Source organism: Eptatretus burgeri, chromosome 2 (assembly GCF_056783735.1).
Source record: "Eptatretus burgeri isolate ZD-2024b chromosome 2, Ebu_testis_v1, whole genome shotgun sequence".
Lineage (NCBI taxonomy): Eukaryota > Metazoa > Chordata > Myxini > Myxiniformes > Myxinidae > Eptatretus > Eptatretus burgeri.
Genome location: NC_140962.1, coordinates 138343185 through 138359679, shown reverse-complemented (window position 1 = coordinate 138359679; position 16495 = coordinate 138343185). Strand labels below are relative to the sequence as shown.

The following is a 16495-nucleotide window of genomic DNA, read 5'->3' as shown; positions in this document are numbered from 1 at the left end:
TTGAGCTCCATCAGGCGACTACCTCTTTCTCCTCTCGGCAGGTACATTCTCGGGATGCATTGATTTTTGGATAATGAGGAGTTTTCTTGTTTTATCTAGTTTATTGATTTCTGCTTGTGGCCAGGTGTGTGCGTGCGTTACTACACAGTGCTTATTAAAAAATACTCTCCAAACTAGTGCATGTAGGTGATACTCAAACATAAATGTTCGTTTTACATGACGTATTCAACTTAAAACCAGATAACAAATGTATTTCGATGACAAAGCCCCCGTGCTGTTCAGAATATTTCGCAAACATCCTCACAGGCAAAGGTGACGCAGCAAATCACATGTTAATAAGTACGCACCATGTCTTGCTCATCATCCGTTGTCAAATTCCTGGCTGCAGCTGCTTGACTGCCACCAAGCTCCAGCAGTCCAAAAACCACCGAATATCCCAGGATGTGGTCAGGGACGGTCAAAGGTCGCTCCCAGGTCACCAAAATGAACGAGCCACTGTCTGAGCCTTTCAGGAAATCAACGGGTGGGGGGACCGGGACAGAGTGAGCATCGACTCGAAATGAAAAGGCAACATCGAGATCGTTTGCGTTTCGGAATTTTCGTTTATGGATGAAAAGTGGAAAATAATAGCAATGACGATAGAAAACGAACAGGGGACTAAACCTGAATTATGATCAGACACTATAAACACTCAAAAGTCCAAAACCCCAAAATATATGCAATAATTTTAAATGTATGCCCACCTTCTTGCGGGGTCGGCGCGGGTAAGGTTTTTGTCCAAAGTCTTTCATGAAACGGGTAGCCTGGTACGACGTTCGACTGGAGGTGATTTTGGCAGGAATTTGGAAATTATTCAGGGTGCCAGTGATAGCTCGCCTACTTTTTCGCGAAAGACTCAAGACGGTGGAATCTTCAATGTCTAACAACTAATGCTGGCAGACGGGATGCCTGGATTATTTCACGTCCATCCGAGAACGGCGCGCTTTGCGGCGCAATGCAAGGGGAACGATCCAACAGTTTTTAGTCAGGTCATGGAATCAAACCCCAGATTAGATAACTCGAATGTAAGCGCACGACCCTATTGGACAGCAATCCATATCATGCGTAACTCGTAACGCAGCACACACATCCCAACATGTATCAATGGCATGACAATGAACTTTCCTTTGTGCAACCAATATTTCTGAACCATGTCCATGTTCTCGTTCCAACCCAAAATGGCCCTCACCCGGTTCCTTGTGATTGGAAAGTTAATGTTTAACATGAAATGAAAAACATTCAACAATCCCAAAAGATTCCTTTCGCAGCAGTACAGTCAGAGTGTTTCATTAAACGATATGTGAGTAGGTCTAACACGAGTTAAATAACAAGCAATTCACTCCTGGCATGAGTAACATGGTTTAGGGTTTGTTTGTTTGTTTGTTTATTTATTTGTTTATTTGTATGCATGCAGACTGTGGCTGCTTGGCTGCATCATTTTATGGGGGCACGGCTGTGCCACTGATGCAATGCCCCCCTGTTACCAACCCACCGGTATTCATTTCACCAACCTCACAAGAATGGCAGGATGAGTCTACCAACCTGGTGTTAATTCAACGAATGGCAGGGTCTTGAACTCAAGACCCTAAGATCTTAAGCCAGCCAACATAACTGTTAAGCCAACACCAGGCTTGTTTAGGGTTCATGGGGGCTAAAAGTGCTGTGCTGGTGAAATTCGGAAGTGCTGGTATAATTGTTCACTTTGTATCGCATTTCGGGTCGACACATCAATCGAATGGACGTTAAATGGGTGTCCCATCTACCAGCATTAGTTGGTGGACGTTAAAGATCCCACGGTGTCCTTCGTAAAGAGTGGGCAAGCTATCGCCGGCACCGTGAGCAAATTCCAAATTCCTGCCCTCACTACTGCTGGGAAAGCAATGGCAAACCACCGAGTGTAATTCTTACCATGAGGCTGCTTTGGCAACGCTGAGTCTGCCTTCAGGCAGAGTACCAGAAGGAGATTTCGACGGTGTTGACAACAAGGTTGCCCAAGTAGGGACGTTGTATGTTTTTCTCTGAAATCAATGAGAGCTTCTAATGCTTTGGACTTGCAATGAGCCCTCAGGGCCCACCACTTTCTTTGAATGTGTTCAAGAATGAGCTGGTTCTTGTGTTCTTACCTTTGTGGGAATTGGAGAGAAAAAAAGATATTGTCCCATATTGAACACAATCAAATTGCGGTATATATGTTGGTGATGCTTGAGCCTGTACAGGAGAGAGAGAGAGAGAGAGAGAGACAGACAGGCAGACAGACAGACAGAGACAGAGACACAATCAATTTGTTCACACAAATGTTTATGTGGTGAAGAACCAATCCCAGACAGGTCACCACTTTGTCTTGCAGGGTGCAGACATCCATGCTCTGAGCAGTCATGTGAATTGAACCTACACCATTGAGGACAATGCAATGGAGGATAATGGAGGACAATGCAGCAAGGCTTTACCCACTCCATCACAAAGCCACTCTCGTGTACTTATTTCGATTCTGATACATCATATTCTGTTACAGAGCATCGGCGCTGCCGAAGCAATTTCTTGACTGATTATACTGGTTGGTTTGTCATTGCACTCCCAGCAGCAGTCGGGGCAGTAATGTGGAATTTTTGTTCATGGTGCTGGCGATAGCTCGCCTACTCTTCGCGAAGGACGTCATGGAATCTTCAACACCCACCAACTAATGCTGCCAGACGGGAAGCCCAGTTTAACGGCCATCAGAGGGACGACACACTATTTGATGAATCACCCTGCCTGTGAAACACAGTTTTATAGCTGTGCCGAGATTCAAACCCAGGCTAGACAGCCAGCTTAGCGGGGAGAGTGCGTACCTTTCGGCCATCCCAATATTCCCATACTATTACAAAACTCCTTTTGCAAACTCTTTCCTGATTTTGGTCCCGTGAAGATGAATCATTCATGCCTGAAGCGAAAGCTATGCGTGTGTGTATATATCTCACCGTTAAGTAGCTTGACCTCCATGATCCGTGGCTCAGAACTGCAATCTGACGATACGAGTGCAAAAGGGAAATCGTAAAAGCGAAGGGAGGAATGAAAGGCGAGGATTAGGAACATTCACCATGCCCGCATGGAGTTATGCAGGAATTTGGAAAACTAAAAAAAAAAAAAACCCAACAGATGAGACCCCACAGATAAAAACCCAAAACACATTTCTAGGTGATGAGTAACCCGTAGTACTTTCATGACGCTTTGGGATAGATCGAATCTCCGTCGGTGAAACAGAGAGTGTTGTTAGAGATTTAATTGTGCAAGCGGAGTGTGGTTTTAAAGTTATAAAATTTAACAGATGGCATCATAGTTGGGGGAGGGAGGAGGGCAAAGGGGAGAGAGTGTGCGATGGGGTGGGGATGAACGGGAAGGACAGGAGTGGTAATATGTGATATGAAGAACCATGCATGGGCCGGTTATCATCATCCAAACTTATTTTAAGAATGTATTTCGCAAATTCCCGTCTTACAGACTCCCGCCAAAAAAAAACTTAAAAAAATTAAAATTATCTGAAAGTAGAAACATACTGCATTTGCCCTTTGAAGCACAGTTTGGTTAAAGTTCACAAAGTCATAAATTCTACCTGATATGTCAAAAAGGCATTCTTCATTACCTTCAATAGGCAATTCCTTATTGCGCTCCGAGCACAAAAGAGTTTCTGAATAAGTTTCTGTGGCTAATGAAGCTCTTAAAAGAGCTCACCAACTAAATACAATTCCTCAACGAGCTGATAAACCGAGCAAAGCTGCTCAATGAGTTCCTGAGACCAGCAGAGCTCAATAAGCTGCAAATGCTTTCTGTAAAAAGACTAATAAACTTCCTCTCCTCCGGTCGAGCCCCCCACCCCAGGACTCTCCCCAGGATGCGTGCGTTCTTCCAGTGATCCCTTCCTTTATTCAACTCCCAAAATCTAGGCTTTTTGCAAACCACAACCCTTTTGTCCCGATCAATTCTCCCATTGATGGAACTGCCTTCTGGGAGATGGTTTACTTGCACGCTTCCCTCTGGGTCTTCAAGTTGCACCAAATCCCAAAGCCAACCTACAATCTTTTCTACCCCCATTAGCCCTACATAACGCAACCCTCTTATTTTACAGGTTAGCATCTCTCCTCGATGACATTGCCGGACAAATCAAGTTCCTTCATTTATACTCACTGGACCCCGAGGTCCTGAACAGCAGTTCGTCATTGAGCTCCCAAGGTCGGTAAAGTTTCGGACTTAGTCTTTCGATTAATTCAGCTGAGGTCATCGAATGAAATTGAGGAAAAGCCGAGAGACTTGCCTCTGGAATGGTGTAAGCGAAGAGTCAAAGCAGCAGATGTCGGATTTCCTGCAAAATTGACTGTCGCTTTGGGTGTGAAGGACCGATATAAAGGCCCGCGATAATGAGGTTGCAGAGGCCTGTAGTTGTTCTGCAGGTAGTCGAGCATGATGGCAGAGTCGGTCCGCTCCATGATCATCACTCCACAGAAAGCTCGGAGCTAGGTGGTACAAAAACAAGGATCACTTCACTCGTGCGTTGCCACACTCGAGCATTTACAGTTAAATCTTTTCTAGTTCCAAGAAAAACAAGAGCTCAAGCGAGCACAATATACGCCCGAACAAGAAGGTATATACAGAATTGTGCTACTACATGGAAAACAGCATCCTGGTTGCCATGGCAACCACTTTAGATGACGAACGTATGTCGCGACACACCGTCTCCACAGTCTGTACCTATGTACCAAATATGAAACGTGAAAGTTGAAAACTTTGGGAGTTAGAGTGCGGACAGGAACGGACGGACGGACGGATACAGACAGACAGAGACAGACAGATGACCGGTATCACATAATACGCCCTGATATATACATATATATTTATATATCGGGCGTACAACAATTCACCAAAAATGCAGGGGGAACAGAAAACGCTTGTTAAGTGAATGTACAAATGCTAATAACACTCGGACTTAAATTTCAAGAGGAGCGGCAGGATAACTCAGGATAACTCGGGATAGCTCAGGATAGCTCAGTTGGGAGCATTCTTTCCATTGAGATTCTACTTCTTCTCCTTCTTTTGCATGCAGCACAAGACTGTGAGTAGCATCATTTGTTGGGGGTGCGGCCAAGCCACCAATTCAATGCCTGCTGCGGGTTGGAGCCGTTAGGGTTAGGGATAGTCCACCAACTATTGCTGGCAGATGAGACGCCGAGTTTAATGAGACGCCATCAGAGGGACAGCACAGACGGTGATTAATCAACCTGCCTGCAAATGGGGGCAGGATGACGGTCCTGAGCTTGGTGGAGATTTGAACACAGACGAGAGAGCTTCGAGGTGAGTGTGCATACCTCAAGGCCATCCTGCCAGCCCACCATTTTGATACCTGACAAACTTCACTGAAAGCTACTGTTTTAATACCCTGCCTGCAGATTGAATGGCATCTTGCAGGATGTCGTCCTTTGGATGGGGGGGGGGGGTGTGAATGCGGCTGCCGTGTCTGGGTTAATGAGTGGAAACTGAAGACCCCAGAGTATATTTCAAAAAAGTATCGGCCATGAGAGCTGCTGCTGAATTGCATCGTTTCTGGCTGCGTGACTGTGCTGCTGATGCAGTATCCCGATGAATCGGGGCAGGTGTTTAGAATTTGGCCTGGGTGTACAATGGCTTACTGTTTTTGAAAGGTGCTGTGGAGTTCGTAACAATCACAGAGGAACTCAGCTTAACGTCCCATGTGACAGACGGTTTATTCAATATACCGTATGGCATTGCCTTTTTGCGGGGTTTTGCATACATAGTCGAGGCTCATGGAAGAGCTAGTCCACTGAATGGATCAGGATGTAATATATTTTTTTAAAGGATGCAAAACATGCATAGGGTGGACAAGATGGATGCAGAGGATGCATGGGGTGGACAAGATGGACACAGAGGATGCATGGGGTGGACAAGATGGACACAGAGGATGCATGGGGTGGACAAGATGGACACAGAAGGAAACTTCAAGGAGGGAAAACTTGAAAATTATGAGGAGGAAAAATTTGGGTGGGGGGTTGACAGGGTAGAGAATATCATGGTTTTGTATTGGGGACATCCTGAGATGTTGGTGAACAGCTGTCTTGAGGACCTGGAGGGAAGAATGAGATTGAAAACAATGTGGAAGTTGATTCCACAGGCAGGCAAAAAGAGGAACAAATAAGAGGAGGTGAGCAGTGATCCTGGATTTTGGGAGTTTCACCAGAAAGGGGTTGATGGCAGACCGTGTGCATCCTGCAGACACCTGGAGGGGAGAAAAAACGGAAAGAGCAGAGGGTGCAAGACCAGAAAGTTGGCGGCAGAAGTCAGAGACTGCCGACCTGTCTGTGATGGGGAAATGACAGGCCATCGACTCAGCTTCATCACAGGAGATTCCAATAATCTTCATGATCTTGGTTTCCAGGGCAGCAAACTGAGCAAGGTGTGAGGCAGGGGAGCCAGATCAGAGGGGAGAGCAGTACTCCATGAGTTTGCACCTTGTCTGGGTAACACCAGGATGACAGTTTAAAATCTGGGCAAGAATATCACCCATACTGAATAGCGCAAAGATCGCCACTTCTGAGCTATTGTGTGTCGTCAGCCGGCATTAAAAAATGAATGCAACGCCTGTTCCTCAGCTAGCAGCGGAGTGAATATAAGATTTAATAGTAATCACTGATTGGTTCTGACTTCCAAGTTCCAACATATGATGTAATTATTCCTCGTCGTGTGCAGCCTGTGGCTGATGGTTGCATCATTGGTTGATGGCACAGCTATGCTGCTGATGCAGTGCCTCGATTACCAGTACACTGGTACTCATTTCACCGACCTCGGGAGGATGACAGGCTGAGTCAACCCCACCTGGTGTTAATTCAACGCCTTGACAGGTGCTTAAACTCAGGAACCCAAGATCCAAAGCCAGCCACCATAACCACGAAGCCAACATCAGGTTTATGATGTAATTAATAATTATTGCGGATGGGACCAAATTGCACCGGAAAACCCCAAATATTTTCACACTGGCATCCTATTCTCGACCGCAGGTTCTTACTCCAAGGACGGTCATTCTTCATTCTCGCCAAACATGATGAAAGATTATTACCTCCGCCATGGAGGGTGCACGGAGATTATGTTTTCACCCCTGTTTGTCTGTCTTCCTGTGAGCAGAATATCTCAAAAAGTTGTGGACCGATTCGGACGCGTGTAACAAGGACGAATTGATAAGATTTTGGTGAGGATCCTGATCCAGATACGAGAATATTTTAAGTGATTCTTCAGCAACGAGAAATATGGCCAAAAACTATAGTATAAAACATGATGTTTCATAAAGTTGTGGACGAGTTATGACAAAACTTGCTGGATGAGATGGTTCGGTGATGATTTTTGTTCAGGTCCGGATAAAGATCCGGCCCATCGGTGGGATACAAATCATAAACTGCTCAGCCTGGTGGAGGTATATGCGCTCTATCGAGTGCCGTTCTGGTTTCTTCATGCAATGGATAGATAGGGAAAATAAATAAATTAACTAAACATTATTTTGGGGCAAAACCTCCTACTCCCAAGACTCCAGTGTGTCATGCGATGTCCTGATCGACAGAAGGGTGGTGTTCAGTATGGCTGCTCTCTTCTAATGCATCGCAGGTGATGGTTAGGGTCTTGTGTGAAAGCGGTTTGCGGTCGTGCTGCGACAGTGTGGCAGGTACAAGACGGGCTAACCCTTTCTATCCGTATCGCTCACATGAATCATTATTTGCTGTCAGTCATGGAGTCATCCGAAATTGTCAAGGTTACAGCTCGTAATCCTTCTGCGGCAGTAAAACGGTGAACAAAAGAATCGTGGACCTTAAAGTGAGCCAGATTTCATTTGGCAATTCTCAAATGTGTGATTCATATTAAAATCCAAGTAGTTCACCAATGTCGTTCTGCGATGAAATTCTGACATCTGCTGAGTTTTCCTTTGAATGCCTCTCTTTGTGATATGGATTTTGTTTTGTTTTTTTTTCCGACTCGTCGTGTCCTTTCGAAGGCATGATTGTTATGGATTGGTTTAATTGACTCGCAAGTCAAGGATATTCCAGGATGAGTGATAGAAAGAGAGCGGTTTGGGAAAATCGACGACAGGAAAAGAAAACGAGATATTTTGATCGTCTGATGAGAAGGAATCGTTTTGCAAGATATTTGTGACAAGGGTGGACACGTAGTATCAGTTTCGGGAAGGACGGAGGTCAGCGCACTCGCCTCTGAACTGTCTCGCTTGGGTTTGAATCCTGACCCAAGTATAAACCGTCATCCCGGTGTTTCACAGGCCTCATCATCAACGTGTGTGCCGTCTCTCGGATGGACGTTAAACTGGGCGTCCCGTCTGCCGGCATTAGTTGGTGGATGTTAAAGATCTCACAGTGTCCTACACAATGAGTAGTCGAGCTATCACCGGCACCCTGAATAAATCACAAGTTCCTTCTCTAACTTGCAAGGGGGGGGGGGGGCACTGCATCAGTGATAAAGCCATGCCTCGAGAAAACGACGATACCTGCAGACATATGCATGATGCAGCATTCAAAATAAGAAGAACAAGACAGCATCAGACCGAAGAAGCACACTCACATCTTGACCTAAGGACATAGCTCTGGGGCTCCTAATGATGATTATGGAAGTGATAAGAAGACTCACCATCAGTACAGTGCATGGATAAATGTAACTTACGACTGTTATGGTTAATGCAAAGTTATAATTGGCAAACCTTGGTAGCCAAGGATACCAAAGAGATAAATTATTATGAGGATGACGTGAATGCTATCCGCAGGAATTCGTCCGTTGATTGATGGTCACAGATCCGGGCAAACATCTCCATCTTGGAATCAAGGAAGAACGTCATGGTCTTTGGATGAACGTAACTTATGTCATCCGCATCAGTTATACACAAACCATGCAAACTATATTGGAACGAGATGAACTACGAACGATGTAGTACATATTGACTACAAACTAGCAGAGTACCACCCACCCTCTGGGTGGGTCGAGTTTGTGCATCACTTGCTGAAAAGGAGTATACTCTGTGTTTTGCAAGAAAACTAGAAATGTTTGGGTGGTACGCGCTGAAAAGGTTCCAGATGGTCGAAAGGTCTAAGGGTATGTTCCGATCTTAGTGTCGAAGGTGTCAAAAGGGTCTAATCTCTCAAGCATGTAAAAAGGGTCTGAAGAGGTGCAAGTGGTCTAAAGCTCTAAATGGTGAAGAGTCCAAGCTCTCTAACACGTCTGAAGGATGTAAAAGTGACTAAATGGTGTTAAGGTCCAAGGGATCTAAAGATAGTGATTAGGGTGGTGGCTTGGGATCCTAGGGTCCTGAGTTCAAGCCCCGTCGGCCGCTGAATTAATACACCAGGGGGGTTGACTCAGCCTGTCATCCTTCCGAGGTCGACAAAATGAGTACCAGTTCCAATGTGTGTACTGGTAGAGGGGCACTGCATCAGCGACGCAGTCGCGCTTCAAGAAATGATAGCTACCCTGGCAGCTGAGCTGCCATATGACCACCACGACCATGGGACTCAAGTGGTGTAAAGGTCTAAAGGGTCTGTGGGGTCTGAAGCGTAGAAAAGGTCAAAAGGGTGAAGGGTCTAAAGGTGTCAAAAGTGTTGAAAGGATCTTAAAGGTAAAAGCAGACTTCAGGGTCGAGAGGGGTCTTAAGAGTCTTCAGGGGTCTTCGGGGTGTCAAGGGGTCTAAAGGTATGTTGAGGTCTCAGTGGTCCAAAGGATGGAAATGTCTAACGGCAACTAAAGGGTCTTAAACAATCTACAAAGGTCTAAAGGGTCGAAAGGTTTAAAAGGTACGTTCCGATAGGACGTAATTAATCGGCGCAGTTCGGACGCAAATGACATTCAAAATGTACATAATCAAGAGGAATTGGCAAATACACCGTCACCTCATGTCAGATCAGTTTGTAAATGGTGCACAGCTTGCACAGCTTGATCATTTTGTCTTCAACGTAACACCGGCAATGTAAGCGTTTGTAAACGTCAAGATGCCCCGATTACCTCCACAAAACCACGTGAGAATGCCCCCAACTCGGTGTCGAAGTACTGTGGGTATATACGGTGCTGTATGTATACTGTATATGATATACGATGAACTACAACACCGCATGAACCATAAACAAACAAGAACAGCACTCGGTGGAGCGCAAACCTCCACCAGGATGAACAGTTTACATTTTGTATCCCATTGATAGGTCAGGATCTGAATCCGAACCTTAAATCAAAATCTAATCCGCTTGCTCTTGTCACCTACCCAACTGTTCCACCAAGTTTTGTCTGGATGCAGCCACAACTTTTTGAGATATCGTGCCATGTATCATTTTTGGCCCCATCTCTCGAAGGTGAAGAATCACTCAAAAAATTGTCATAGCCGGATTCAGATTTTCATCAAAATCCAATGAATACGTCCTCGTCACACACCGAACCTGTCCACCAAATTTCGTCCAAATACGTCCGTAACTTTTTTTGAGACTTCCTGCTCACAGACAGACAGACAGACAGACAGACAAACACACAAACGGGCAGCGGTGAAAACACAACCTCTGTCCACCTTCGATGACGGGGCTAACTCGTTCTCGGTGAGCAATTGTGGAATCGATTCCATGGTCGTCTTCTTATTTTCTTGTGCATGCCGAACTTGGTTGTTGGTTGCATCATTTCTGGGGGAGGTGTATCTGCTTGCTGATGGCTTTCCCTGCATATATCAAGAAAAGGCTTGAGAATTCGTCCAAAGCAGTGGCATACATCCTGTCCCATCTGTAAGCCGGCATACTTATCGAGGCAATACCACGCCTGCCGAGTACGACGGTGGATAGTCGGGCTGGGAAGTGAACCCAAACGAGACGGCTCAAATGTGAGGTGAGTGTGCAAACCTCTGAGCTCACCTTTCAGCCCCTCCTTCCGTTGTAACGAGTTAGTGTCGCATGAGGTGTTAGACTATTTCTGCTGATACATTCTCATCGACGAAGTCGTGCAAACAATTAATCCAGACTTCAGATCTGGATCTGCAGTCCACATTCGCGAAACGACCTCAAAATCAAACAAGTCTGGAGACGGCGATGGTTCACGAGCAATGTACACGGTTCGCCTTTTTTTATTTTTTGACCTTCGAGGGGACGCCACGGGCAAACTGGCGGGAATCAGGAAGAACGTAAATGATGAAAGTTGTAGTACTCGAAGAGCACGACTTGCATACCAACTTTCATTCGAAACAGTTAAAAACCCTAGGAGCTCGATGCCCAATTTATTGATTTTTTTGACATTTTCTAAGTTGGTGACCTTGTGACCTTGACCTTGGGACAAAAATGAAAAAAATTGAGCTCCATGGGGCTATGCAGGTGCCATTGGGCTAACCAAATACCAAAACCCCTGCCAGATTCGACAAACCCCCTCGGAGAAGATGTAACTTGAAACCGGCTACCCTCTAAAAACACATGTTTTTTGGGCGTGGCTCCGCCCATAATGGGCGCACCATGCCCATTCTCCGGAAAACACAACTACATCATGATATAAACCCCGCACCCAAATTTTATCAATATCGGATCAAAACCCACGGAGCTATGCTCGGGACAGACAGACAGACAGACAGACCGACAGACCGACAGACACCCATAACGAATATAGTGGTCACTTACTGACCCGTGAACCAATAAATGCCTTTGTACAACTTCTTAACACAACAGCCATACCTGCTGCATGGAGATGGTGACAGGCTCGGCAAACACCGTCCAAGCGACATCAGACGTGCAGGGAGGCACGGTCAGTGAGCCCGAGTAGCGGAAGTAGTCCGAAAGCTTGGCCGGCAGCAGATCCGAAGGGCGGAATGGGGGCAGCAGTTTGTCCACCTCTGCCAACACAGAAATTGAAACACCTGCTCTTGACTAACCGAGTGGGTAAAAAACAATCTGACAAACACAGTTCCATGAGGGTGAATTGCTAAGGTGCTCTCCCAAAGATGGCAGCATTGATCCGTTAATAAAGCATCGTGTTTGCCTCACCTGGCTGGGAGACCATCCTCATGCCTTCGACGATGGGATTGTAAGCTCGATTTTTCTGTTTGCTCAGCTAAAGAGGAAAGAGAGAAAAGCCTTTCTTTTAATCAAGGTATTCCAGCGTTGGATTCTCTGTCCCCTGGTGTAGATACAATCACAACATTCCCTCAGGTACGGCAGCTTTACCTCGAACATAATGGAAAGAGCTGCCAGCTTAGCTCCACCTTTCACGGCAGCCTCAAAGGTGCTGAAGTCTCCACTGTGAGCATAAATCTGCATCTTTAGGAAGAGAACGGACAAAGATTATTATCATTCTCAATGTGGGCTTGAGCCATGCTTGTTTCAATCCCTGCCTGTGACCAACAAGGTATTAGAAGTCCATGCCAAGCACCCTATAGGGGGAACATGCCCAATTCTACCTGGCATGTTTTGACCAATCACAAAACCAGGTGATTTTGTTGATTTGAAACTGAACTGAAATCCATTTGGGAGAGGCTATATCCATCCATCCATACATACATCCATGGGGACCATGCTCTGTGCAGACGCTCTCTGTGCTACAATCCTGGACGGGTCGCCACTCCGACACAGGATACCAGCATGCTGGCACTCATTTTGCCGACCTCGGAAGGATGACAGGCAGAGTCAACCCCACCTGGTATTAATTCAACAGCCGAAGGGAATTTGAACTCAGGATTCTAGGATCCCAAGCCCCACCACCCTAACCATTGAGCCAACACCAGGCGTAGAGGCTATATGATTGTAATGCATGTAAACTGGTACGTAAAATTCCCACCTGTATCCATTGCACTCCGAGTGTTCCCATTATGGAGCTCGCAGCATTATTAAGAACTGAACCCTCATGAGAATGGAAACAATGAGAATGAACCTGGCCTCCATAACAAAGGGAATTGAAAGAGTGATGTTCGTTCGGTGTAATAATTATACATATTTATTAAAACGGGGGGGGGGGCAAGCTAATCATAGAATTGCTACTACTACCATGCATCAGGACCAGGCCTGATGTTCACCTGAAGGTGGAGGAGTTTGGAATATCTTCAGGGTGCCGGAGATAACTCGTCTACTTTTCACGAAAGACACAACGGGACCTTTAATGTCCACCAACTAATGCTGTGCCCAGTTTAACGTCCATCCGAGGGACAGCAAACACCGATGCCTCGCCATGCCCGTGAGACACCAGGACGCCTAGTTTGTAGCCGTGCCGAGATTCAAACCCAGGTGAAACATCCCAGAAGCGAGCGTGCGTACCTCTAAGCTATCCCGCATAGTTATCGACTCATGTTTGAAGGGAAAGGAAAAAAAAAAAAAAAAAAAGCAATGAAAATTCCACTTCAAGGAATAGGAAATCCTTCCGGAGGAAGTGCATATCAAACAGTGTTGTTACCTCGAGTGGGAAGCCCCGGTGGTCGATCCAGTGCTCGGAGCCTCCTGTGGCATTACACTCACCCCAGTGAAAGGTCATCCAGGAGGCACGGTACTGTTCATCTAACCCTCCATCGCTGAGGAAATAGTCCCCAGAGAGGTGTACATTTACTGGAGCACAAAAAGCAAACATGGATTAAACATGGCAAATTAAATTGCTATTGGTATTTTCATCAAGAAAATCAACCGATGTAATGAAATTGAATTTGAGACGTATAAGAGAGGTTGATCAGGAATAATGAGACTTCAAAAATCCAATTAATTTTGAAATTGCATTTCTAAGTAACTGGATCTGATGACTCATGAATTCCACAAGAATAGCAGATTAAAAACACACAAACATGTGTATATATATATATATATATATATATATATATATATATATATATATATATATATATATATATATATATATATATATATATATATATATATATATATATATATATATTTATATATATATATGTATGTCTGAACATCCATGACACATGGAGTTCCCTAGTCAGTTATATCTGGAGTCTATGTGCCCAGACAGGACTTCACCCATTGTCTGGAGGGGAGTAGGACAAATGCATTGTGTGGGCTCGAGTAGGTCTTTTTCCTCTTCCTCTCTACCCCTCCTGTCCTTCCTTTATTCCTGCAATAAATTCCTCTTTTATTCATGGCTCATATATGGTGGTTGCCATTTCATGCACCACACAGCACAATTTCTCTCGATGTCTCTCTGTCTCTGTCTCTGTCTCTCCCAAATTGTCACTTAACAGTCTTCATGAATATATCGGGTGCAACCCGCTATTCATAAATTTCCTTTCCTTTGTTGTTAGCCGTCTCGTACAGCACCACACACAGCCACGTTACAAAGCACTGCACCACTAACAACCTCAAATTCAAACGACGAGGGGGAGAACAACGTCCCTGTTTTCAAACCATCTGGGCAAGAAAGACCACTGGGTGGGAAAAACCGGGAAGGTAATAGAAGCTTTGACTATGGGGAGTCGAAGGAGGGCGCACCAATGGGATGGCGATGGATGCCATTTGTCTGTGGTCATGCCTTGTCGTGTCCCAACATGCTGTCATGGGTCAAAGAGCAAGCCACGACCTTTGCCTCCAGTACCTACACCTCCCATGAACTCTGACCCCGCCCGCCCCCCACTCAAACTGCTTGAAGGGGAACCAAAATGCTCAGACCACCCACGATGCTGATCTATCCCTTGATATCTTCCAAAACAGATATGATGTGTCCTTTTTCCGATTTGCAATGTATAAAGCAAGTCATTTTGCAGTTAAAATCTGAAAAAAATTCTTCTTCTGCACGATTAGCCGTGACGTCACACCTGGAGGTCGACCGCCAGGTTTGCATTGTCTATGGGTTACATCGTCGTATGATTTACTCAAACGGTGAATAATTTTCGATTTTCCACAAGTATGCCAAGTGGATGCATCCTCGGTGGTTGTAGTAACACAAAGCAAGATTGTTTCATGATACACCAATGGCTGAAAGACCCGAAGTTTGCCAGGTATCGGACGAGGTTTGTCCGAAATACCCGAGTGTGGCTCAGGGGGACAAAATGTTCACTTTTGTGCTCAGAACATTTTACAGAGCACTGCTATGAAACAACAGAGATGGCTACATGTTGTGCTTACCCACCACGATTGAGAGAGGATGCCATCCAGGAATTAGCTGAAGAAACAGCCATCGCTCGAAACTGGAAGACCATCTTTACCCGGCTACCAGCACATGTACACGTGTGACCACTCCCCCCTCCACCATTAACCCTAACCTCTACAATACCCACCATCACCACACACCCCCCCTCCCTCCACCACCCCCATCACCCATCCCACACAGCACCACTCCCCCCTCCACTGTGGTGGTACATCGACGTGGCACGACACAACATGGACCCAGACAACATGGTGGGATACAAGGCATGACCACAGACAAATGGCATCCTGGGAAAGTATGAAACGAGATGATCCTGTAACATATAGGTCACCTGGTCAGCCTAAGACCGACAAAGCAGTCATCGCACATTTTGTTGGCAGTGTACGAGTGGTGCCATGTCTGTGTTGTGTCGTGTCCGTGCTGTGCCATGTCCATGCAGTACCATGTTTCTGCTGGAGTAATATAATCGATTTATCAATTAATACAAAATCTCCCCGATAAATCATCAATTGAACAGAAAAACAAAAACTATCAATCTGTAGTGAACGTGTGACCGGTGTTTTCATCCTCACCAACACCTCCATTGTCGCAATCTTCGTCTGAATCGCTCACATCAGGCTCAAAACGACACGGCCCCTTAATTCCCCCCGAAAGCAATTTCCATCACTAATTTTGTCTCCAATAGTTTCTTCCAAATCCCACTGATCAGTTTCAACAGACTGAGAACCTTCAGAGTTGCTGATGATGGTGGAATCGGTATCGGAATCCGAGTTCGAAATACCCTGTTTCTCTATGTAAGCCGCCATTTGGATCAAGGTGGGTTCAAGGTGCGACGTCAATGGCGAAAATCGACACTTTGGGGATTTTTGTTTTTTTCGGTACTTTGTGATTGGTAAAAACATTTCAAATTTTTTTCCCCTTTAAATTAGACCGTGATTAATGATTTTCAATGGTTTTCAGAAAAAAATATATATTGTGTTTGGGTTCCCCTTTAAGAGGTGACATGCCAGACCGTTAGCTGCTGTTGGAACGCGCTGCGGATCCCGAAACAATCTACCTCCCATTTTTTGCTGTTGGAACACGCTGGGGACCCGAGTAAGAAGCTGCCTGTCTATTCGTGCCGAGGAGAAGTTGCTTGCCAGGACCAATCGCACTGGAGTTGCACCAAGACTGAGCCAAGTCGCACTAGGAAGGTGGCGCCGTGACTAGCTGAGCACGAGGCAGAGGTGCGAGAGCGGACAAGCCGGAAGGTCCCTTATGTAGGAAGATAGCTCCATACTGACATACATTTTATCTGTCACTTGCTGTCCCATAAAGAACCCCTCTT

General features: G+C 45.6%; 1 protein-coding gene across 8 annotated transcripts in view; it reads right to left on the bottom strand.

The window, feature by feature from the left end:
- LOC147033272 (receptor-type tyrosine-protein phosphatase gamma-like) overlaps positions 1 to 16495 on the bottom strand; it is a 176220-nt gene that overhangs the window by 85863 nt on the left and 73862 nt on the right. For all 8 annotated transcript variants that reach the window (XM_085871474.1, XM_085871475.1, XM_085871476.1 and 5 more), the window contains exons 4-10: positions 13465 to 13613; positions 12246 to 12338; positions 12066 to 12132; positions 11757 to 11914; positions 4328 to 4526; positions 2997 to 3041; positions 348 to 505 (exon numbers count right to left, since the gene is read on the bottom strand). In XM_085871474.1, the coding sequence (XP_085727600.1) occupies positions 348 to 505; positions 2997 to 3041; positions 4328 to 4526; positions 11757 to 11914; positions 12066 to 12132; positions 12246 to 12338; positions 13465 to 13613 (869 nt within the window). The remainder of the gene's footprint in view (positions 1 to 347; positions 506 to 2996; positions 3042 to 4327; positions 4527 to 11756; positions 11915 to 12065; positions 12133 to 12245; positions 12339 to 13464; positions 13614 to 16495) is intronic.